The 22,797-nt window shown below is 45.2% G+C and overlaps 1 protein-coding gene across 1 annotated transcript; it reads left to right on the top strand.

Moving 5' to 3' along the window:
* Nucleotides 1–1,734: 1,734 nt before the first annotated feature.
* Nucleotides 1,735–22,053, top strand: LOC137363365 (probable G-protein coupled receptor 139). Its single transcript, XM_068027217.1, has 2 exons — nucleotides 1,735–1,873; nucleotides 21,110–22,053. The coding sequence occupies exons 1-2, from the start codon at nucleotides 1,735–1,737 to the stop codon at nucleotides 22,051–22,053; spliced, it is 1,083 nt and encodes a 360-aa protein (XP_067883318.1).
* The last annotated feature ends 744 nt before the right edge of the window (nucleotides 22,054–22,797 follow it).

Below are 22,797 nucleotides of genomic sequence, written 5' to 3'. Positions count from 1 at the left end.
TGGAAGATTGAAGTTATTGTTTTCACTCGCCACTCCAAATTCCATTCCCTTGCTCTCGATTCCATCCCTCTTCCTGAAAGTAAGCCCGTCTGTTTGCAACCTTGGTGTCTTCTTTGATCACGAAATGTTCTTCCAACCACATAGTCATGTCCTGACGACAACTACATATTTCCACCTCAGTAGAAGAGCGCGACTTCACCTCGGTCTGAGATCATCTTCTGCTGGATATCAGTCTGCGATATCAGCATTCCTCTAATCCTGGCTTGTTTTGCATCATTAATTTTCGTCATTGCACCATTGGCAGCCAGGCCTTCAGCTGCCTCGGCTCAAAGCTCTGGAATAACCACCCTTATGCATTTTTTTCATTGTTTCATGGGATGTGGGCGTCGCTGGCAAGGCCAGAATTTGTTGCCTATCCATAATGGCCTTTGACAACTGAGTGGCTTGCTTGAGCATTTCAGAGGGCAGTTAAGAGTCAACCACATTACTGTGGGTCACATGTAGGCCAGACCAGGCAAGAACAGCATATTTCCTTGCCAGACGGACTTTAGTCAAAAATTGTTTACAAAAGTTTCATGGCACCATCACTGAGACTAGCTTTCAATTCCAAGTTGTATTCTTATTTGAATTGATTAATTATATTTAAATTCCTACCATCTGCTATGGTGAGACTTGAACACAAGGAATTAGCCTGGGCCTGTGGATTACTATTTCAGTGACATTAATACTACTCCACTGGCACTGCCTCTCTGCCACTCTTTTCTCCAAAAAGACACTATTTCGAACCTTCCTCCTTGACCAAGCTATTGCTCATCTGACCGAATATCTCATATTGGATTCTTCTGCGACTTTCGGAACTCTTTGCCTCAGAAGGTGGTGGAGGCGGGGTCATTGAATATTTTTAAGGCCGATGCAGAAAGATTCTTGTTAGGCAAGTGAATCAAGGGTTATCGGGGTAGATGGGAGTCTGGAATTCTAAACACAAACAGATCAGCCAACATCTGTTTGAATGGCAGAGCAAGCTCGAGGGGCCAAAACGCCTACTTCACTTGTTAATTCGTATGTTCGGATAATGCCCCTGTGAAGCAACATGAAATGTCTTATTACATTAAAGGCAGTGTACAACTATAAGTTGTTGTTCTCGAAGTTTGCCAGGCATGAATTGTCATTAACATATCTTTGCTCCGTGCCCTTTATTTTTTCATGTTTTTCAAGCCACTAGTTGTTTCGTCCTGGGTTCTGAACTGTAGAAATTGCACCACCGGCAGCGTTTGACTGAGTGGCCAGTAATTACGGGGTTTACTCCAGCTCTCTATTTTTTTTAAAACTGTGTCGAACATTTAAACCCACCAGTCCCCTCTCTCCACTCCCATATCCGTGGATGATTGAATGATTCTGGACACTGCCTCCACTAAGTCCACCATTCCTTGCCTCAGCAACCCTCATATCATCCAGATCGGGTAAATGTTCTACTTTATTGTTGGACAAAATGTTTTCGATTGAAAGGAGTTAACTGAATCTGTTTGTTCAGTGACTCTAATTAATGCCAGTCTGCATCAAGCCTAATTATTCACTGGAGGGTTTCCCTCTTCTATTAATAAGGGACTCAGTTCAGTGTTTCATTACGTCGTGCCAGTGGGAGCAGCACTCCTGGCACTAACAGGGATCATTGGCTCCAGAGAGAGGGAGAATAACGTTCAGAAACTGATAACAATAGATTGGAATGTTAGAACAATGGGCAGGAGTTTATTTTCCAATATTTACATTCTTTCGACATATTATGATTCGTTATCATTAGCTGCTTGGATCTATTACATACTTTTGTTTGTTCAATACATTTACTATCCCATGCTGGCTATTATTGGTGTCGCTGGTAAGTGTCTCTGTCTGTTTTTTAATTCTATAAACCATGTTTAACTGCATTACTGTTCTTATCATTTACTCTGCCTTCCTTGCTGCTGTTGTTATTCCTGGTGAATCTCTATCTCCAGCTATCAGCTCTCTAAACCATGCCTGACTGTCATACAGTTCTTGTGATTTACTCTCTCATTGTTGCTGCTCCTGGTAACTCTTTATTTCCAGCTACGGGATCTGTAAACCCTGTTTCACTGCAATAATGTTGCGGTAATTTACAACTGCGAAGACTGAAGCCAGTCGTATCAGTCTCTGTGAGAAACTCTGCCCCTATCCTTGATCGACTTACCCCTCCCTGACCAATGTCCGAGGCTGAGCCAGTCTGTTTGCGTTCTATTTAACCCTGAGTTGAGTTCCAAATCCATATTTTCTCCATCGCCAATCCTGCGTATTTCCTTCCATGTAATATTGCCTATCTCCGGCTCTGCCTCAGCCCATCTGCTGCATCAACCCTCACATATGCCTTTGTTAAATCCACACTTAACTATTTCCTTCTATCCTGGTCACTCTCGCAGTTTTAATCCTCAACATACCACAGACCATACAGACCTCTGCTGCCTGCATCCTAACTCACATCTATTCCTGATCACCCATTACCCCTGTGCTCAAATCGGCTCCCGCTCTGGAAGCACCTTAATTTTAAAATTGCCAATCTGGTGTTTGAAAGCCTTCCAATTAGTCCCATTTCCCGCTCCATTTTCCATATTCCTGCAAATCTTTTGCCTTCAAGTCTTTTTCCAGATCCTTTTGAATGTGAATTTATTTTCCTCTCTTTCCGACCCTGACTGTGATTTTCAGCTCGACAGCACTACTGGAAGCTTGGATCAATGATGAGCCTTCGGCCATTTCCACCGTGGCCCTTTTAAAAGCGTTTTTTTCCCCATTTCCCTCTTTCCTGGCTGTGATATTTGGCTCTACAGCGCCGCTGGTGTGGACACTACGGAAGCTGTGCATGTCCACTGACCGCCTGTGTTCGTCACTCTCAGCTGACCATACATTCAGCAGCACGCGGAACTCTCTCCAGTGATGTTTAAGAGGACCGGTCATTCAATGTACAGGTGATGGGCCTTTGACTTACGTCTGCTATTATAAAGTTAGTGGAAATGCTGTGGATGGTTTTCTGTAGGTTGTGCTGTGAGCTGCTGCAGACATTCAGGGAGGCCAGAGGATTTGTTGACCCAAATCTGGACGAGATATAGAGACTGTATTTGGACTGTCTCTGGGTCTGTAAACTCACCAACACAAGAAGCATAGGCTGAAGAGAGGAATGTCTGCAATTAGGAAGGGGGGGGGGGGTGCGGGCTCTGTCCTACCCACCCCGAGTTTTCCAAGAGAACTTTTTCTATCTACACCTAACCCAGGAGCAGTGCGTGACGTGACTCCAATTCAACAAGGAGGTGGTCACAGAGCTGAGGACGGAGGTGCCAGAGGCCGTAAAGGTCACAGTTACATTGATTTTCTATGCATCCGGATCTTTGCAGGCAAGATCAAGTGGCATATCCAACATAGATTCTTAGACAGCGATATCATCATAGAGTCATTTACGACATAAATGGAGGCCACTCGGCCCATAGAGTCTATGTTGGCTTTCTGTCGAGCCTCAGTCAGTACTACTCCCCCGCTAAATCTCCATAGCCTTGCAAGTTCACTTCCTTCAAGGCCCCGTCCAGATTCCTTTTAACATAATTGATTTGTCTCTGCTTCCACCAGCCTCATTGACACCAAGATCCAGGTCATTACTATCCGCTGTGTAAAACAGTTCTTCTTCATATTCCCCCTCCATCACTTGCAAAAAACTTCAATCAGTTAATGCGAACAGCTCTTCCTTGTCGAACGTTGCTAAACCTATCAATCTCGTGAGGGGTCTGGACAGTGGAGATCGGAAGAAGCTGTTCCCACTCGTGAACGGATTAAGAACTAGTGAACACAGATTTAATGTATTTGATAAAAGCAGCAATGGTAACATGAGAAAAACGTTTTCACTCAGCGAGCGAATGAGATCTGGAATGCACTGCCAGAGAGCGCGCTGGAGGTAGGTCCTCTTGAGGTTTCGAAAGGTAATTGCACAGTTACCTGGAAAGGAAATATGTACAGTGTTATGGTGAAAAGACAGGGAAATGGTACTAAGTAAATTGCTAATTCAGAAAGCCAGTGAATATACAATGGGCTGCATGGCCTCCTTCTGTGCTGCATCAACTCGTGATTCTCTATGATTCTGCCATAATCTTGCACACTTCTAATAAATCTCCTCTCAATCTCCGTTGCTCCGGGAGAAGAACGCTGGCTTTTCCAACCTAGCCTTTTAACTAAGCTGTCCCAACCACCCCCACCCCCCCACCCCGCCCCCACCACCACACTCTGCATCCCTGGAACTATTCAGATAAATCTCCTCTGCACCCTCTCAAGGATTCTTACATCCTTCCGAAAGTGAGGTGACCATAAATGGATGCAATACTCCACTTGGGGTCTCGCCAGAGTTGCATAAAGATTCAGCATAACATCCCTGCTTCTGCACATTATGCCTGCATTTGAGAAGCCGAAGATCCCGGATGCTGAATAATAATTCTCTCACTGCGAAGGTGAGTTTCATTTTAAAATAACTTACCTTTTGTCTCGGCGGACACGGGGACTGCTGGGTAAGTAAACTTATATATTCGGGCAGTGGCGAAACCCGAAACACTACATCTGCAGTGTCTCCTACCCATCCTCCTCCTAAAAAAAAAAAAGGACTGTTGCGTAGAGGGTTTGGTAAGGTAAGGTTTTCCTTTTTTTAAATCTCTGTTGTCAATTTAGTGCAGAGGGGATGGAAGCTAGGCAGTTGCATGCTCCTCTTGCAGGATGTGGGAGGTGAGGGTCACCACTGGTGTCCCTGCTGACGTCACCTGTGAGAAGTGCACCCAACTCCAGCTCCTCACAGACCGTGTTAGGGAACTGAAGCTGTAGTTGGATGAACTTAGGATCATTAAGGATGCTGAGCGGGTGATAGAGAGCAGTTATAGGGAAGTAGTGACACCTAAGTTACAGGATAAAGGTAGCTGGATGACCGTCAGGGGAGGGAAAGGGAAAAGGCGCACAGTGCAGTGATCCCCTGTGGCCGCCCCAATCAATAATAAGTATACAGTTTTGGATACGGTTGCGGGGGACGACCTACCAGGGGAAATCCACAGTGGCCAGGCCTCTGGCGCTGAGACTGGCCCAGTGGCTCAGAAGGGAATGGGGGAGAATAGGAGAGCGATAGTGATAGGAGATTCAGTGGTTAGAGGAACAGACAGGAGATTCTGTGTGAGCAAACGCGACTCCCTGATGGTATGTTGCATCGCGGGTGCCAGGGTCAGGGATGTCTCGGATAGAGTCTACAGGATTCTTAAGGGGGAGGGGGAGCATCCAGAGGTCGTGGTACATATCGGTACCAATGACACAGCGAGGAAAAGGGATGAGGACCTGAAAAGCGAATATAGGGAGTTAGGTTGGAAGCTGAAAGGCAGGACGAGCAGAGTAGTATTCTCAGGATTGCTACCGGTGCCGCGTGCCAGTGAGGCGAGAAACAGGGAGCGAGTGCAGCTGAACACGTGGCGACAGAACAGGAACAGGAGGGAGGGATTCAGATACGTAGATCATTAGGATACCTTCTGGGTAAGGTGGGACCTGTACAAGAAGGACGGGTTGCATCTGAACTGGAGGGGCACCAATATCCTGGGCGGGAGGTTTGCAAGAGCTCTTTGGGAGGGTTGAAACTCGTTTGGCAGGGGGATGGGAACCGGAGCTGCAGATCAATGGATGGGCTAGCTGTTGAACAGGCGGATACCGAGTGCAGAGAGTCTGTGAGGAAGGTGAGACAGTTGACAGGGCAAAGTTGCAGCCAGTATGATGGGTTGAAGTGTGTCTATTTGAACGCAAGAAGTGCCAGGAATAAGGGTGATGAACTTGGAGCATGGATCAGTACTTGGAGCTATGATGTTGTGGCCATTACGGAGACGTGGATATCACAGGGTCAGGAATGGATGTTGGATGTTCCGGGGTTTAGATGTTTCAAAAGGAATAGGAAGTGAGGTAAAAAAGGTGGTGGAGTGGCATTGCTAATCAGGGATAGTATCACAGTTGCAGAAAGGGAGGTCGTCGAAGAGGGTTTGTCTACTGAGTCATTATGGGTGGAAGTCAGGAACAGGAAAGGAACAGTCACTTTGTTGGTAGTTTTTTATAGACCCCCCAATAGCAACAGAGACAGGGAGGAACAGATTGGGAGGCAGATTTTGGAAAGGTACAGAAGCAACAGGGTTGTTGTCATGGGTGACTTCAACTTCCCTAATATTGATTGGAACCTGCTTAGAGAAAATAGTTTGGATGGAGCAGTTTCTATCAGGTGTGTCCAAGAAGGTTTCCTGACTCAATATGTTGTTCGGCCGACTAGAGGGGAGGCTATGTTGGACTTGGTGCTTGGCAACGAACCAGGCCAGGTGGCAGATCTCTCGGTGGGAGAGCATTTCGGTGATAGTGATCACAACTCCCTGACCTTTATTATAGTCATGGAGAGGGACAGGAGCAGACGGGATGGAAAAATATTTAATTGGGGGAGGGGGAAGTACAATTTTATTAGGCAGGAACTGGGGAGCATAAATTGGGAACAGATGTTCTCAGGGAAATGCACGACAGAAATGTTGCTGCGACTGCTGGATAGGTTTGTCCCGATGAGGCAGGGAAGATGGTAGGGTGAAGGAACCTTGGATGACAAGAGATGTTGAACAGCTTGTCAAGAGGAAGAAGGAAGCTTACTTAAGGTTGAGGAAGGAAGGATCAGACAGGGCTCTCGTGGGTTACCAGGTAGCCAGGAAGGAACTGAAGAATGGACTTCGGAGAACTAGAAGGGGACATGAAAAAGTCTTGGCGGGTAGGATTGAGGAAAATCCCAAGGCGTTCTACACTTATGTGAGGAACAAGAGGATGGCCAGAGTGAGGGTAGGGCCGATCAGGGATAGTGGAGGGAAGTTGTGCCTGGAGTCGGAGGAGATAAGGGAGGTCCTAAATGAATACTTTGCTTCAGTATTCACTAGTGAGAGGGACCTTGTCGTTAGTGAGGACAGCGTGGAACAGGCTGATATGGTCGAACAGGTTGTGGTTAAGAGGGAGGATGTGCTGGAAATTATGAATGATATGAGGACAGATAAGTCCCCAGGGCCAGACGGGATATACACAAGGAAATTACGGGAAGCGAGGGAAGAGATTGCTGCGCCTTTGGCGATGTTCTTTGCATCTTCACTGTCCACTGGAGTAGTACCGGATAATTGGAGGGTGGCAAATGTTGCTCCCTTATTCAAGAAAGGGAATAGAGATAACCCTGGGAATTATAGACCAGTCAGTCTTACGTCGGTAGTGGTCAAATTATTGGAGAGGATTCTGAGAGACAGGATTTATGATTATTTGGAAAAGCATGGTTTGATTAGAGACAGTCAGCATGACTTTCTAAGGGGCAGGTCATGCCTCACAAGCCGTATCGAATTCTTTGAAGATGTGACAAAACACATTGATGAAGGAAGAGCAGTGGATGTGGTGTATATGGATTTTAGCAAGGCGTTTGATCAGGTTCCCCATGGTAGGTTCATTCAGAACGTAAGGAGGCATGGGATTCAGACAAAGCTAGCTGTCTGGATACAAAATTGGCTGGCCCATAGAAGTCAGAAAGTGGTCGTAGATGGAAAGTATTCAGCATGGATCTCGGTGACCAGTGGTGTTCCACAAGGATCTGTTCTGGGAACTCTGCTCTTTGTGATTTTTATAAATGACTTTGATGAGGAAGGGGAAGGCTGGGTTAGCAACTTAGAACATAACACGAAGGTTGCTGGAGTTGTGGATAGTGTGGAAGGCTATTGTAGGTTGCAACGTGACATTGACAGGATGCAGAGCTAGGCTGAGCGGTGGCAGATGGAGTTCAACCTGGAAAAGTGTGAACTGATTCATTTTGGAAAGTCAAATTTGAATGTGGAATACAGGCTTAAAGACAGGATTCTTGGGAGTGTGGAGGAACAGAAGGAATCTTGGGGTCCATGCCCATAGATGGCTCAAAGTTGCCACTCAAGTTGATAGGGTTGTTAAGAAGGCGTATGGTGTGTTGGCTTTCATTAACAGGGAGATTGCGTTTAAGAGCTGCGAGGTTATGCTGCAGGTCAATAAGGCCGTGGTTCAACCACACTTGGAATATTGTGTTCAGTTCTGGTCGCCTCATTATAGGAAGGATGTGGAAGCTTTAGAGAGGGTGCAGAGGAGATTTTCCAGGATGCTGCCTGGACTGGAGGGCATGTCCTACGAAGAAAGATTGAAGAAGCTAGTGCTTTTCTCATTGGAGCGAAGAAGGATGAGAGGTGACTTGATAGGGGGGTACAAGATGATGAGAGGCATAGATAGAGTGGACAGCCAGAGACGTTTTCCCAGGGTGGAAAGTGCGATCACCAGGGGGCATAATTTTAAGGTGATTGGAGGAAGGTTTCGGGGAGATTTCAGAGGTAGGTTCTTTACACAGAGAGTGGTGGGAGCGTGGAATGCGCTGCCAGCGGTGGTCGTAGAAGCCGATACATTAGGGACATTTAAGTGACTCTTGGATAGGTACATGGATGATAGCAGAATGAAGGGTAGGTAGTTAGTTTGATCTTCGAAAAGGTTAAAGGTTCGGCACAACATTGTGGGCTGAAGGGTCTGTTCTGTACTGTTCTATGTTCCATGTTCTATGTTCAGTATGTCTTGCCACCTTCAAAGATGTATGTACATGTACCCACAGGCCTTTCTGTCCCTGCACACTCTTTAGAACAGTGCCATTAAGTCTCTATAGCCTCACCCTATCCTTTCTGCCAAAATGCATCACCTCACACTCCTCTGTTTTAAATTCCATGAACCATTTCTCTGCCAATTCTCCCAGCTTATCTATGTCCTTTTGCAGGCGGTTTGTATCATTCTCTCTGTTTGTCATTCCTTCAAGTATAGGAAAAAAGGCACATTTTGAGATTCTGCTCTGAATTCCACTATCCAAGATATTTATATATATCAACAAAGAAAAAGCAGTGGTCTCAGTACTGATCTTGGGGAACGCCATTGTCCACCATTCTCCAGTTTTAAAAATAACCATTTAACACATTTCTCTTTTTCTGCCCTAAATCCATTTTGATACACTAGGACATTGGCCTTCCCAATCTGAGGCTCACATTTGGTGCCATGTCAAACACTTTTGTTTCGAAATCAATATAAACAGCATCCAGCGCATTCCTTTCATAAAGCTTCACTGTTACATCATCAGAAAATTCAATGACATTAGTAAAGCATGATTTGCCTTTTGAAAAATCCGTTTTGACAATTCTTAATTAACTCAAACCTCTCCAAGTGTATGTTGATCTTTTTCCCCGTAATGATTGTTCCTAAAACCGTATTTACCACTGACGTTAAGCTCACCTGTGTGTCGCCCTGATAATTCCGAGAGGTGAAGGTGGCCATCTATGTCATAATCTTCTCCCTCAGCAGGGAGAAGCGGGATGAGAGGTTCCGTGGCTTTGTCAGGATAGCGGGATCCCAGATGGTGCAGGTGGCTCTGCGGGTTCCCCGTGTCAACGGGGAGAGTTGCAGGAGCTGAAAACAACTCTCACTCCATTAATGTGCAGTTGGTGTGTAACCATGCCTACTACATCATGTTGGTGAATGCCCACTACCCTTGGGACAGCTACGATACCTTCATTCTGAAGCAGTTTGGAGAGTGCAGCGATAGTCATGACCAGAGCACAATGTGTGGCCTAGCTGTTTTGTGAGTAGGGAGAAAGGGCAAGAGATCAAGAGTGATTGGGAATTCTATAGTTAGGAGAACAGATAGGTGTTTATGTGGTCGCAGATGTAATTCCAGGATGGCATGCTGAGTCCCTGGTGCAAGGGTCATGGATCTCACCGGGGGGCTACAGGGAATTCTGGAGGGCGAGGATGCACAGCCAGTGGTCGTGCTCCACATTGGTACCAATGATAGAGGAAGAAAGAGGGATGAGACCCTGCAGGCTGAGTTCAGGGAGTTCAGAACGAGATTCGCAAGCAGGATTACAAAGGTAGTAATCGCTGGATTACTCCCAAGGTCATGTGATAGTGAGTGTCGAAAAGGGAAAATACAGCAGAAGAATGCGTGGTTGGATAGATGGTGCAGGAGGAATGGCTTCAGATTTCTGGGACAGCAGGACCGGTTCTGGGGAAGATGGGGCTTGTACAAGCCGGGCGTTCTGTACCTGAACAGGACTGGGACAAATATCCTTGCCAGAAGGTTTGCTTGTGCTGTTGGCGATGGTTTAAACTAGCTTGGCATGGGGCTGGGAAGCTGAGCACATTCGTAGACAGTACAATTTCAGGGCAGGGAACAGGAGACAGGATATTTGCAAGTGACTCTGAAAGACCGAAGAAGCAAAGGTTAAAAAGTGCGCAGCACAGGAATTTGGCAGTGTCAATGGCTATTTATTTAAATGCAAGGAATAAAGTAAATATAACCGGTGAGCTGAGGACACATATGGACAAGTGGCAAATTGATATCGTTGCTACAACGGAAACTTGGCTAAAGGAGAGCAGGAATGGGAGCTCAACATCCCCAGATATAGAGATTTCAGGCAGGATAGAGAGGGAGATTAGAAAGGAGGGGTGGAGCATTATTAGTTACGGAATCAATAACAGCTGTGAGGAGGTATGATATGCTAAATGAATCATCAAATGAGGCCATATGGGTGGAGCTCAAAAATAAAAAGGGGCAGCCACACTACTACAAGTGTCCAATGTAGACCCATAAACAGTGAGAAGGAGGTAGAAGAAGAAATATGTCGGCACATTACGAAGTGCAAAATCTATTTGGGAATTAATAGTTGTGGATTTTAACAACTCCAATATTAACTGGGATACAAACAGTACGAAGGGCACAGAGGAAACAAAATTCTTGAATTATGTTCAAGAGGACTTTTTTTTAGCAAGCACGGAACTAACCCAACGAGAGGGAATGCAATTCTAGATTTAATATTCAGTAATGATGCTGGGCAAGGGGAGGAAGTAACAGTCGGTGGCCATTTAAGAGATATTGAGAACAATACAGTTAGTTTTAGCATCATCATGGGAAATGACAAAGATAAAACAGAAGTAAAAATTCTAAATTGGGGGAAGGCAAATTTTAAGAAACTGAAAGGTGACCTGGCAAAAGTAGACTGGATACAGTTATTTGAAGGAGCATTTAGTTGCAAACCAGTGGGAGGCATTTAAAAACGAAATTCAACAGGCACAGTGTAGGCACGTCCCTAAAGCGTGGCACTGCCAAATTTCGAACTCCCTGGTTATCTGGAAGCTTACAGGGTAAGTTAAAGTTGAAAAAGAAGGCATATGATGATCACAAACAACTTGATTCTTTTAAAATCTTTGAGGAGTATGGAAAGTGCAGGGGTGAAGTCACAAAGGAAATTGGAAAAGCAAAGTGAGGGCATAAAAATTATTCGCAGGTAATATCAAGGAAATCCCAAAGATGTTTCATCAGTATATTACGAGCAAGAGGATAACTTAGGTAATGGTCGGGCCTATCAGAGATGTACAAGTGAGCTTATGTGCAGATGCAGAAGATGTGGGCAGGATCTTAATGAGTTTTTGTCTCTTTTTTGGCAAAGAAGAGGGATGATGCAGACGTTGTAGGGGTGGAGGGGTGTGAAATATTACAGAGGAAGTACAAACAGCAAAGAACAGTACCGCACAGGAACAGGCCATTCGCCCCTCCAAACCTGCGCCGATCTTGATGCCTGCCTAAACTAACACCTTCTACACTTCCGGGGCCCATATCCCTCTATTCCCTTCCTATTCAAGTATTTAAAGTACTAGAGGGTCTGACATCCTTGAAAGTGGATAAAACGCCAGTACCGGATGGATTGCATCCACGATTGTTAAAGGGCACCAGGGAGGAAATGATGTGCACGCTGATGATCATCTTCAAATCCTCACTCGATATAGGAGAGGTACCTATTGATTGGAAGTCTGAGAAAATTGTACCATTATTTAAAAAGGGTGTGATGGATAGGCCAAATAATTATAATCCGTTCAGTCTGACCTTGGTGGTGGGTTAATTGTTAGAATGTATTCTGAGGGACAGGATAAACTGCCAGTTAGAAAGGCACGGATTAATCAGGGATAGTCGGCATGGATTTGTAAAGGGAAGGTCATGTCTTACGACCTTAATTGAGTTTTTTGAGGCAGTCACAAGAAGGCGTGAAGAGAGTAGTACAGTGGATGTAGTCTACATGGACGTTAGTAAGGCATTTGTGAAGTTCCCACATGGCAAACTGGTCAGTAAGACGAAGGCCCATGGGATACAGGGCAATGTGGCCGGTTGGATCCAGAATTAGCTCAGGGACAGGAAACAAAGGGTAGTGGTCGACGGATGGATTTGTGAATGGAAACCTGTTTCCACTGGCGTTCCACAGGGCTCAGTGTTGGGTCCCTTGCTGTTTGTGGTATATATTAGCGATTTGGAATTAAATGTGAGAGGCGTGATTGGGAAATTTGCTGATCACACACAAATTGGTCAGGTAGTTGAAAGTGAAGGTGACAGCTGTAGACTCCATACTGGTGTCAAAGGTTTGGTTGAGTGGGAAGAAGAGTGGTAAATGGAATTTAATTCAGATAAGTGTGAGGTAATGCATTTGGGGAAGGCAAATAAAGCACGGGAATGCACAATAAATGGGAGGATAGTGAGAGCGGTAGAAGAAGTGAGAGACCTTGGAATGTCTGACAACAGGTCCCTGAAGGTGACAGGACAGATAGTTAAAATAGTGAAGAAGGCAGACGTAATACTTTCCTTTATTGGCCGAGGTATAGAATTCAAAAGCTGGGATGTAATGTTGGAACTGTATAAAACGCTGGTTAGACCACAGATGGAGAATTGCGGACAGTTCTGGTCACCACATTATAGAAAGGATATAATTGCACTGGAGACAGAACAGAGGAGATTTAAAAATATGTTGCCAGGGCTCGAAAGTTGTAGCTATGAAGAACGATTGGACAGGTTAGGGTTATTTTCCTTAGGGCAGAGGAGGCTGAGAGGTGACGTAGTTGAGGTGCACAAAATTATGAGGAACCTAAATAGAGTAGACAGGAAGTACCTGTTTCCCCTAGCAGAGATATCAATTACCAGGGGGCAGATGAAAGGAGTTTTATAGAATGATTAGAAGGGACATGAGGAAAACCTTTTTCACCCAGAGCGTGGTGGGTGTCTTGAATTTTCTGCGAGGAACTGTGCAGAAGGTAGAAACCCTCAATTATTTTAAAATGTACCTGGTCATGTACCTGAAGTTCTGTAACCTGCACGGCTCTGGACCAAGTGCTGGAAGTTAGGATTAGATTGGGTGGCTAGTTTCTAGTTTTTTTTCTTCCAGGCCAACATAGACACGAAGGTCTGACTGGCCACCTTCTGGGCCGTAATGCTTCTATGGTTCTATGGTTCCATGGTTCTTTCTATGGGAGCCGGTGGAACCAGTTGTCGCAGTCCAAGTAGGTACCAACGGCATAGGTAAAACTAGAAAAGAGGTTCTGCTTAGACTGCCTGAGGAGTTAGCGCCAAATTGAAGAGTAGAAACTGAAGGGTAATAACCTCTGGAGTATTAACTGAGCAAAGTCCATTTGGCAGAGGGCACATAAGATTCCTGAAATGAATACGTGGCTCAAAGACTGGTGCGGGTGAGGTGGGTTTTGGTTCCTGGGGCACTGGCACCAGTACTGGGGGAAGTGGGTCCTGTACTACTGCGACGGTCTGCACGGAAATCGTGCTGGAACCAGTCTTGTAGCAAACTGTATAACTGGCTAAATAGAGAGGGTTTTCAACTAAAAAAGGGGTTTGAGGGATCATGCCTTAGTAGATGTAGCAAATCAAGGGGTAGAGCCAAGACAAGAGAGCAGAACAGTAACATGGGAAATGAAGGTCGGAGAATGGTAAAAACGGACAGAACGAAAGAAACCTAAGAACATACCAACAGTCAAGACTAGATGCTACACAGATAACAAAAAAGACCAAAATAAAGGCTCTGTATCTGAATGCACATAGCAATCACAACATCGTAGACAAACTGATAGTGAGCAATGAAGTAAATACATATTATCTGATGGGTAATTCAGAGAAATGGCTGCAGGATGACGAGGAATGGGTCCTCGATATTGAGGGGCATATAACATTCAAGGAGAATAGGAAGCTAGGTCAATGTGGAGGGGTAGCACTGATAACCTAAGATGGCATCGCTGCAATAGTTAGAGATGACATTGGTTGAGGATATAAGAATGCAGAATCGATTTGGGTAGAGATGAGGAATAGTAGGGGAAAGAACTCAATTGTGCGAGTGGTCTACAGCCCCCCTAACAGTAACTACAGTTTCGGACGAAGTATTGACGAAGAAATAGAGGGTGCTTGTGACAAAGGGACAAGAACAGTCCTGGGTGATTTTAATCTGCACATAAACTGGAAAAAATCAGATTGGCAATGGTAGCCTAGATGAAGAGTTCATAGAATGCTTTAGAGATAGTTCCTAAAGCAGCACGTTTTGGAACCAACCAAAGAGCAAGTTTATTCGACTTGGTATTGTGTAAAGCGACACAATTCATTAATGAGTTCAGAGTAAAGACACCTCTAGGTAACAGCCACCATGATATGATTGAATTTTACATCCAGTTTTAAAGAGATAGGAGTGGGTCGAATGCTGGTATTTTACAGTTAACTAAGAGAAATTATGTGATATGATAGTTGAGCTAGCTGATGTGAACTGGGTTACTAGACTAGGAGATAGATCAATAGAGAAGCAGTGGCAGACAGTTAAGGGGATATTTCAGAAAATGCAGAATAAGTATATTCCTACTATAAAGGAAAAATGTAAGGCGAGGACCCACCTTCCATGTTTAACTAAAGAAGTTCAGGAAAGCATCAAACTTAAGGAAAGGTATACAATTGTGCAAAGATGTCTGTCAGGTCAGCTGATTGGTCAGAATAACGAGAACGGCAGAGAATGACTAAAAGGTTAATCAGGAGAAAGAAGGTACAGTTTGAGAGGGAACTAGCTAGAAATGTAAAAACGGATAGCAAGATTATCTGCAGGTATTTAAAAAGGAACAGAGTAAGTAAAGTGAGTGTTGGTTCTCCAGAGAGTGAGAATGTGGACTTAATATTAGATAATGCGGATGAAATGAACATACATTTTGCTTCTGTCTTCACTATAGAGGGTACGAAAAACATTCCAGTAATCGCTGTAAGCCTGGAGACGGAAGGAAGTGAGGAACTTAGTGAAATTACAATCACCAGAGAAGCGGAACTGACCAAACTAACGGACCTGCTGGCTCACTAGTCCCCGGATCCTGATGGGCTTCATCCTAGGTCTTAAAAGAGGTAGCCAGTGGGGTCGTAGATACGTTGGAGTTATTTTGTTTTTCAAAATTCGTTGTTTCTGGAAAGGTTCCATCTGACTCAAAAGTAGCAAATATAACCTCTCTATTCAAGAAGTGGGGGAGAGAGAAAACAGACAGCTATGGACCAGTTGGCTCGACGTCTGTCTTGCGTATGTGTTAGAATCGATTATTAAGGAGGCTACATCTGTGCACTTAGAAATTACAAGGTAATTGGAAAAGTCAGCATGGATTTGTGAAAGGAAAATCATGTTTAACCAATTTATTGGATTTCCTTGAAGGAGTAACATGCGCTGTGGATAAAGGGCAACCCGTTGACGTATTGTACCAGAATTTCCAGAAGGCACTTGAAAAAGTGTCACATAAAGTGTTATTGCGCAAAGTAGGAGCTCATGGTGAAGGGGGTAACATGTTAACATTATAGAAGATTGGCTGGCTGGCAGAAAACAGAGAGTATGCATAAGTGAATCACAGCACTGAAGCAGTCCCTTCGGCCCACCGAGTCTGTGCTGACCATCAACCACCCATTTCTACTAATCCTACATTCGCTGCCAGATCCCCACCTTTCCTCCGACCTACCTACCTACACTAGGTGCAATTAACAATGGACAATTCATCTATCAACCTACAAGTCTTTGGCTGTGGGAGAAAACCAGAGCACCTATCAGAAATACACGCAGGAACAGGGAGAGCATGCAAACTCCGCTCAGAAAGTACCCAGAACCGAACGCGGGTTGCTGGAGTTATGAGTCTGTAGTGCTAACCACTGTGCCACTGTCCCACCTTTCCTGATTGGCAGCATGCGATGGCTAGAGTCCGACAGGGGTCTGTGCTGGGGCCTCAATTTTTTACAATTTATATCAATGACATAGATGAGGGGAAAGAAAGCCTGTTAGCTAAATTTGAAGATGGCACAAAGATAGGTAGAAAAGTATGAGCTGAAGAGGACATAAGGAGGTCGCAGAACCATATAAATAGGGGGAGTGAGTGGGAAAAAATCTGGCAGATGGAGTGTAATGTGGGTAAATGTGAATTTGATCATTTTAACAGGAAGAATCAAAAAGCAGAGTATTTCTTAAACGGGGAACCACTGAATAGTAAAATAAAAGCAAAATACTGCGGATGCTGGAAATCTGAAAAAAAACAAGAAATGCTGGATTCACTCAGCAGGTCTGGCAGCATCTGTGGAAAGAGAAGCAGAGTTAACGTTTCGGGTCAGTGACCCTTCTTCGGAACCACTGAATAGTGCTGAGGTGCAGAGGGATCTAGGCGTTGTACTGCAGGAGTCACAAAAGATTATTATGCAGATACAGCAAGTAATAAAGAAGGCTAATGGGATGGTATCATTTATTACGAGAGGAATTGAAAATAAAAGAAAGGATATTATGCTTCAGTTATACAGGGCATTGGCGAGACCACATCTCGAATACTGTGTGCGGCTTTGGTCCCCTTATTTAAGGAAGGATGTGCTGTATTGGAGGCGATTCAGAGGAGGATTACTAGATTGATACCTATAATAAGTGGTTTGTCTTCTGAGGAAAGGTTGGATAGATTGGGTTTGTTTTCACTGGGGTTAGAAAAGTGGGGGACATTTGATAAAAGTTTATAAGTTCCTGCAAGGTCATGACAAGGAGGATGTGGCGGCGTTGTTTCATCTTGTGGGTGAGTACAAAACTGGGGGGCACAGTTTGTCAATTCGGGGTCGCCCTTTCAGGACGGAGACGAGGATCTTTTATTTCTCTAAGAGGGCTGTGCGACTTTTGAATTCTCTGCCTCATAAATTGATGGATTCGGAGCCATTGAATATTTTTAAGGTAGGTGGAGATACATTCTTGTTAGGCAATGGAATCAAAGATTATAGGGGTAGATACGAGTGTGGAATTCGAGTCAGATGCAGATCAGCATGATCCTACTGAATGGAGGAGCAGGCTCGGTGGGTTCACTGACCCGAAACGTTAACTCTGCTTTTCTTTCCACAGATGCAGCCAGACCTGCTGAGTTATTCCAGCATTTCTTGTTTTTATTTCAGATTTCCAGCATCCGCAGTATTTTGCTTTTATATTATTGCAATATTCTAAGTGTGGCCGAACTAAAGTTCTGTACAGCTGCAGCATGACTTGACTATTTTTGTACTCTATGCCCCGACCCATGAAGGCAAGCATGCCGTATGCCTTCTTGACTGCCTTATCCAGCTGCGTTGCCACTTTCAGTGACCTGTTGACCTGTACGCCCAGATCTCTCTGCCTGTCAGTACTCCTAAGGGTTCTACCATTTACTTTATACTTACCACTGCATTCGACCTTCCAAAATGCATTACCTCACAATTGTCCGAATTAAACTCCATCTGCCATTTCTCCGCCCAAGTCTCCAACCGATCCATATCCTGCTGTATCCTCTGACAATCCTCATCACTGTCCGCAACTCCACCAACCTTTGTGTCGTCCGCAAACTTACTAATCAGACCAGCTACATTTTCCACCAAATCATATCTGTGTATGGTCATGTGGGATCTGCAGACATTCACTCCGAAGTCCATCACTTCTTCTACAGCTCTTAGTATTCTCCCATTAAATTTGTATTCCTTGGCCTTGCTTGACTTCCCCAAATGCATCACCTCACACTTCTCCGAGTTGAATTCCATTTGACACTTTTCCACCCACCTGACCAGTCCATTGATACATTCCTGCAGTCTTCACCTATGCTCTTCGCTATCAACCACACGACCATCTTTTGATGCATCTGCAAACTTCTTGATCATGCCCCCTACACTTATATCCAAATCGTTAATTTCTACCACAAAAAGCAGAGGATCCAATTCTGAGCATTGCGGACCGCTGCTGGAAACAGCCTGCCAGTCTCAAAAAAACTCCTGCCTACACTTAAACTTTGTTCCCTGCCACTGAGCGAATCTTGTAACCACCTTTCTGCATTTCCCTGGACCGCATGGGGTTTTATTTTGTTATTTAGTCTGCCATTTGGGTGCTTGTCAAAACCCTTGCTAAAATCTTCGCAGACAACAACAACTACACTACCCTCATCTTTCTTCCTTTTTACTTCTTCAATAAATGTAATCAAGTTGCTCAGACAAAATATTCCCTTACTGAATCCATACTGGCTGTCCTTGATCAATTCGTGCTCTCTAAGTTACAGTTTATCCGGTCTCTCAGAATAGATTCCAATAATTTGCCCCCTACTGACGTTAGCCTGACTGGCCGATAATTATTTGGTCTATCTTTCGCTTCCTTTTTAAACAAACATGCAATGTTTGCTGTTCTCCAATCCTCTGGCACCACACCTGTATCCAGTGAGTACTGGAAAATGATGGACACACTCGCTGCTATTTCCGCCCTGGCTTTCTTTTACAACCTAGGGTACATTACATCCAGCCTTGGTGATTTATGCATTTTCAAGAGTATCAATCCCATTAATACTTCCTTTCTTCCTATCTTTATCACAGTCATACTTCACACCCTTTTCCTTAACTACAATGTCTGAATCATCCCCCTCTTCTGTGAAGACAGATGTAACTGAAAAGTCACCTCCTTTTTGACGGAGAGGGAACCAACAGAAAGCAGGCTTCCCTGCTGTTTTTTTTCCTTCTTTTTTTGCAGCTTGGCTTCTTGTAGATTTTTTTTGCTGGATTTTTCGAAGAGTGGAGTCTTTTTTTAATTTTTTTGTTCTTTATGAAATGGTCTCAGAGAGAGAGCTGTGAAGGGTCAGACAGGTTGTGGCATCTTCTGGGCAGGTGTGACTTCCGAAATGGATGTTCTCTGAATTGCTTCAGTTCCAAATTCTGCAGGCTCTTGGACAATCTGTACCACATGATCTCCCTCCCCCATTTTAGCAAGTGGAACATAAAAGTACAACGTAAAACATGCTAAAGAAAATGCTGGTTGACGTTAATGCTCAAGTTCATCAAAGAAAAGTTACAGACAGTTCGCATCTATTCACAACATTCAGCCCCGACAGATAGGCTCCCTTTTTGGACTTTAATGCGCCCTACTCCTGCCTTAGTTTTCCTCTTATTCTTAATGTTTAGAGGAAACATCTTTGTGTTCACCTTGATTTTTCTTGTCAATATTCTTTCATGTTATCACCTTGCTTTTCTAATTTCCTTTTTGATTTTCCCCCTCCACTCTATGTACTCCTACCAGCTTTCTGAAGTATTGAGCTCTCGGTGAAGGACATAAGCTTTTCCTTTCTGTCTTATCTTACCCGGTAAGTTCCTTGACATCCATGGAGCTCCAGATATGGCCATCCACCGTTTTTTCTTTCTGGCAACATGTTTACTTGGAACCCCACGAATCTCCCCTTTGAATGTCCCCACTGCTCTGACACTGATTTACCTTCAACGACCTGTTTCCAGTCCACTTTCGCTACCGTCTGCTACCTGCAGGCCTTGGGAACCCTGCTCTAATTACCTGGGGTCAATGGCACCTGCAACAGGCCTTTCCCAAACCTGGTGTGGTGCTAGCATTATCCCACACTCCCTGATTGGCTGCACATACCCCACACTTATCTGGCATCCAAGACTCTAGCCATGACCCCAGTCCCAGCTCCGTGCCTTACTGGCAGCGCCCCCACACACTGACTGGCACCAGCATCCTCGCCACAATGACCTGAGGTTCAGGGATTCAGCGATGGTCTTGATCCCAGTTATCGTGTGTTCCAGCAATGACCCCACCCAGCCCCCCGCCCCCCCACCCCGCCAATCGCTGATTGGATGAAGCAACCCCGTCACACATACCTTGGGACCGGGGTCTAGCGATGCTCCTCGCCCCAGGCCTGGTGCATTACTGGCAGTGGCCCGACTCCTTGACTGGGCCCGGCGTCCTCGCCATAATTATCTGGGGTCTAAGGCTGCAGCCATGGTCCTGCACCCAGGCCTGGTGTAGTACTGGCAGTTTCACTGTTCCCGGTGGTATTGCCAATACTACTGTGCTGCTAGCCGTCTGATTGTTCAGCAGCTTCGCCAAGCGAGATCCCCATTCTTAAAGGGGTGCAGACAACGGCGCCAGGCAGTTAATCGCCCGAGCGCCATTGAATTACGCCTGCTATTGTCTCTAAATTGCCAAGATGTGATTTCACTCATCAGGAACCCCTCTGGCTCCACTAAATTCAGCTCCTTGACTCCAGATGAAATCCCTGTCATTGGCACAATAATTAGTTACATACTGAATGTGGTAACAAATTATGGTTTTACTCCCAAACTTTGTATCGTTTCCTGATAATTTCCCCTGATTACTGTTAACTTAGTGACGATTGAGATTATTTGTTTCATTGACTTTTCAGTGTATTCATTTCCAACTATTGCTTTGAAATAATTGAATTCCGTGCTGCCTGTCACTGGTGAGGGAATCTCTCAGCCTCAGTGCTGCAGATGCTGCAAATCTGAAGTACAAACAAAATATTCTGGAAATATTCAGCTGGTCTGGTAGCATCTGTGGACAGAGCAACAGAGTTAGTGTTTCAGGTTGGTAATCCTTCATCAGAACTGGGAGAGATTAGAGATGGAACTGTTTGTAAACCAGAGAGGGAAAGGAGGAATGGAAAGGATTCTGAACAACATTGAGTTTCACAATTTCAGTATCATCCTTTTGTCAATGAATCTCTCATGCCTTCCACTGTGTTCCAGTCCATTCCATTTGTTGTTTCATGTACGATCGTTTCAGTACATCAGTGGATACAGGAACACAATTGTAAATATCAATAAGTAATCAATCAAACTGGTAATGTTGCTCCCAGCCTGATATATAATTTCCCTCTTTATTTCCCTTCCTCACAGTTAACTTGCTGACGATTGGGATCCTGTCTCGGGGAAAGTGCGGTCTCTCCAAATGTGTCACTCGCTACCTGGTGGCCATGGCAGCGGCAGATCTACTGGTCATTATCCTCGACCTGATTTTGAGGCACATTCCCATTGTTTACAAGGAACAGTTTCAGTTTCTGTATGACATCCCCATGTGTAATGTCCACGCCGTCCTGCTTTATGCAGCCACAGACTGTTCTGTCTGGTTCACCGTCACTTTCACCTTTGATCGATTTGTGGCCATTTGTTGCCAGAAGCTGAAAAGTAAATATTGCAGAGAGAAAACAGCGGCAGTGGTCCTAGGAACAGTGACTGTGCTGAGCTGTCTAAAGAACATCTTCTGGTATTTTATGTTAACAGGTGGGTATTGGCTGCAGAACATCCCTTGGTTCTGTGCAGTAACACCGGATATTGCATTCTCTGTGGACTGGGGAACAATCGAGTTCCTCCATTACATTTTGACCCCGGGGGTCCCATTTGTGGTGATTCTGCTTCTCAATGCTTTCACTGTCAGACACATTTTAGTGAGCAGCAGATCACGCAGGAGACTCCGGGTTCACAGAAGTGGGGACAGCCGCAGAGACCCAGAAATAGAGAGCCGCAGGAAATCCATCATTTTGCTGTTAGTTATCTCGGGAAATTTCATCCTGTTATGGACAGTGCTGCTGGTGTATTCGATATGGCAGCGGATGGATTGCTTGGGGTATTTGTCCGTAATTCTACCTCTATTTCAGAGGGAATTGGCCTTCATGCTGCAGCTCCTGAGTTGCTGCACAAACACTGCGATCTATGCCGTGACCCAGACACAGTTCCGAGAGCAGTTGAAGAATGTGCTGTGCTACCCCTTTACTCGAATTTCCAGCAGCTGGAGGGCGCAGCCTGACGCTGAGATTACCGAGCGAGGGATGGCCTTTCGCTAAGGTGACTGAGTGGGGACAGGGCCAATCGTCATGGTGACAGACTCGGGGATGGTGCCTGTGGTTATGCTGACAGAGGGGGATGGGCCTATCAATATGGTAGCGGAACAGGGCCAGGGTCTGTTGCTATGTTGACAAGGTGGCGACAGAGACTCTCGCCATTGTGACCGAGTGGGAGCGGCTGCAGTCACCATAGTGGCAAAGAGGCGAGCGTAGCCTGTCCCTCGGTTGATAGGGGAGTGAGGCGGGAGCCTGTTTCCGAGGTGATGAGGGTATTGGGCCATTTGTTATCAGGGCGACTGGGGAATGAATCGGGGCCTATTTCCAAGCTGACTCGAGTGGAGATGGCGCATACTACTGGGGGATTAGGCGGCGGAGCCAGTTTCCCAGGGTAACGGGGTGTTGGGGCGCAGCTTGTGCCACAGTTACGGGGAAGTGTAAAGGGCGCCTCTTCCCAATGGTAACGGGGGAGTGGGGGCACAGGCGCTTCTTCATGTTGATGTTGGGGGAGCGCAGGCGTGGCCTGCTCGCAGGATGATGGGAGGTTGGTGGCGGGGCATGTTCGCCATGGTGACATGACATCGGCAGCCAGAATTCTTTGTAACCATTTATAATCTTTATAATCCCTTTATAATACTCAGACACATTTATAATCCTTGTTAACTGTTTATAATCCTTTATGAAAGACTCTAATACCTTCCAAATCTTTATAATGTTTTATGATCGTGTATAACACTTTATCATTCT

Source organism: Heterodontus francisci, unplaced genomic scaffold, assembly GCF_036365525.1.
Source record: "Heterodontus francisci isolate sHetFra1 unplaced genomic scaffold, sHetFra1.hap1 HAP1_SCAFFOLD_128, whole genome shotgun sequence".
In the NCBI taxonomy this organism is placed as follows: Eukaryota; Metazoa; Chordata; class Chondrichthyes; order Heterodontiformes; family Heterodontidae; genus Heterodontus; species Heterodontus francisci.
Note: the sequence above shows the minus strand (reverse complement) of the source record. Positions and strands in the feature narration are given on the sequence as shown.

What these genes read in the sequence shown, in the direction of transcription:
- LOC137363365 (XM_068027217.1), top strand. Translation starts at nt 1,735, where the DNA reads ATGGGCAGGAGTTTATTTTCCAATATTTACATTCTTTCGACATATTAT. An exon ending in GGCTATTATTGGTGTCGCTG is followed by an intron (nt 1,874 to 21,109) that starts GTAAGTGTCTCT and finishes CCTTCCTCACAG; the next exon opens with TTAACTTGCTGACGATTGGG.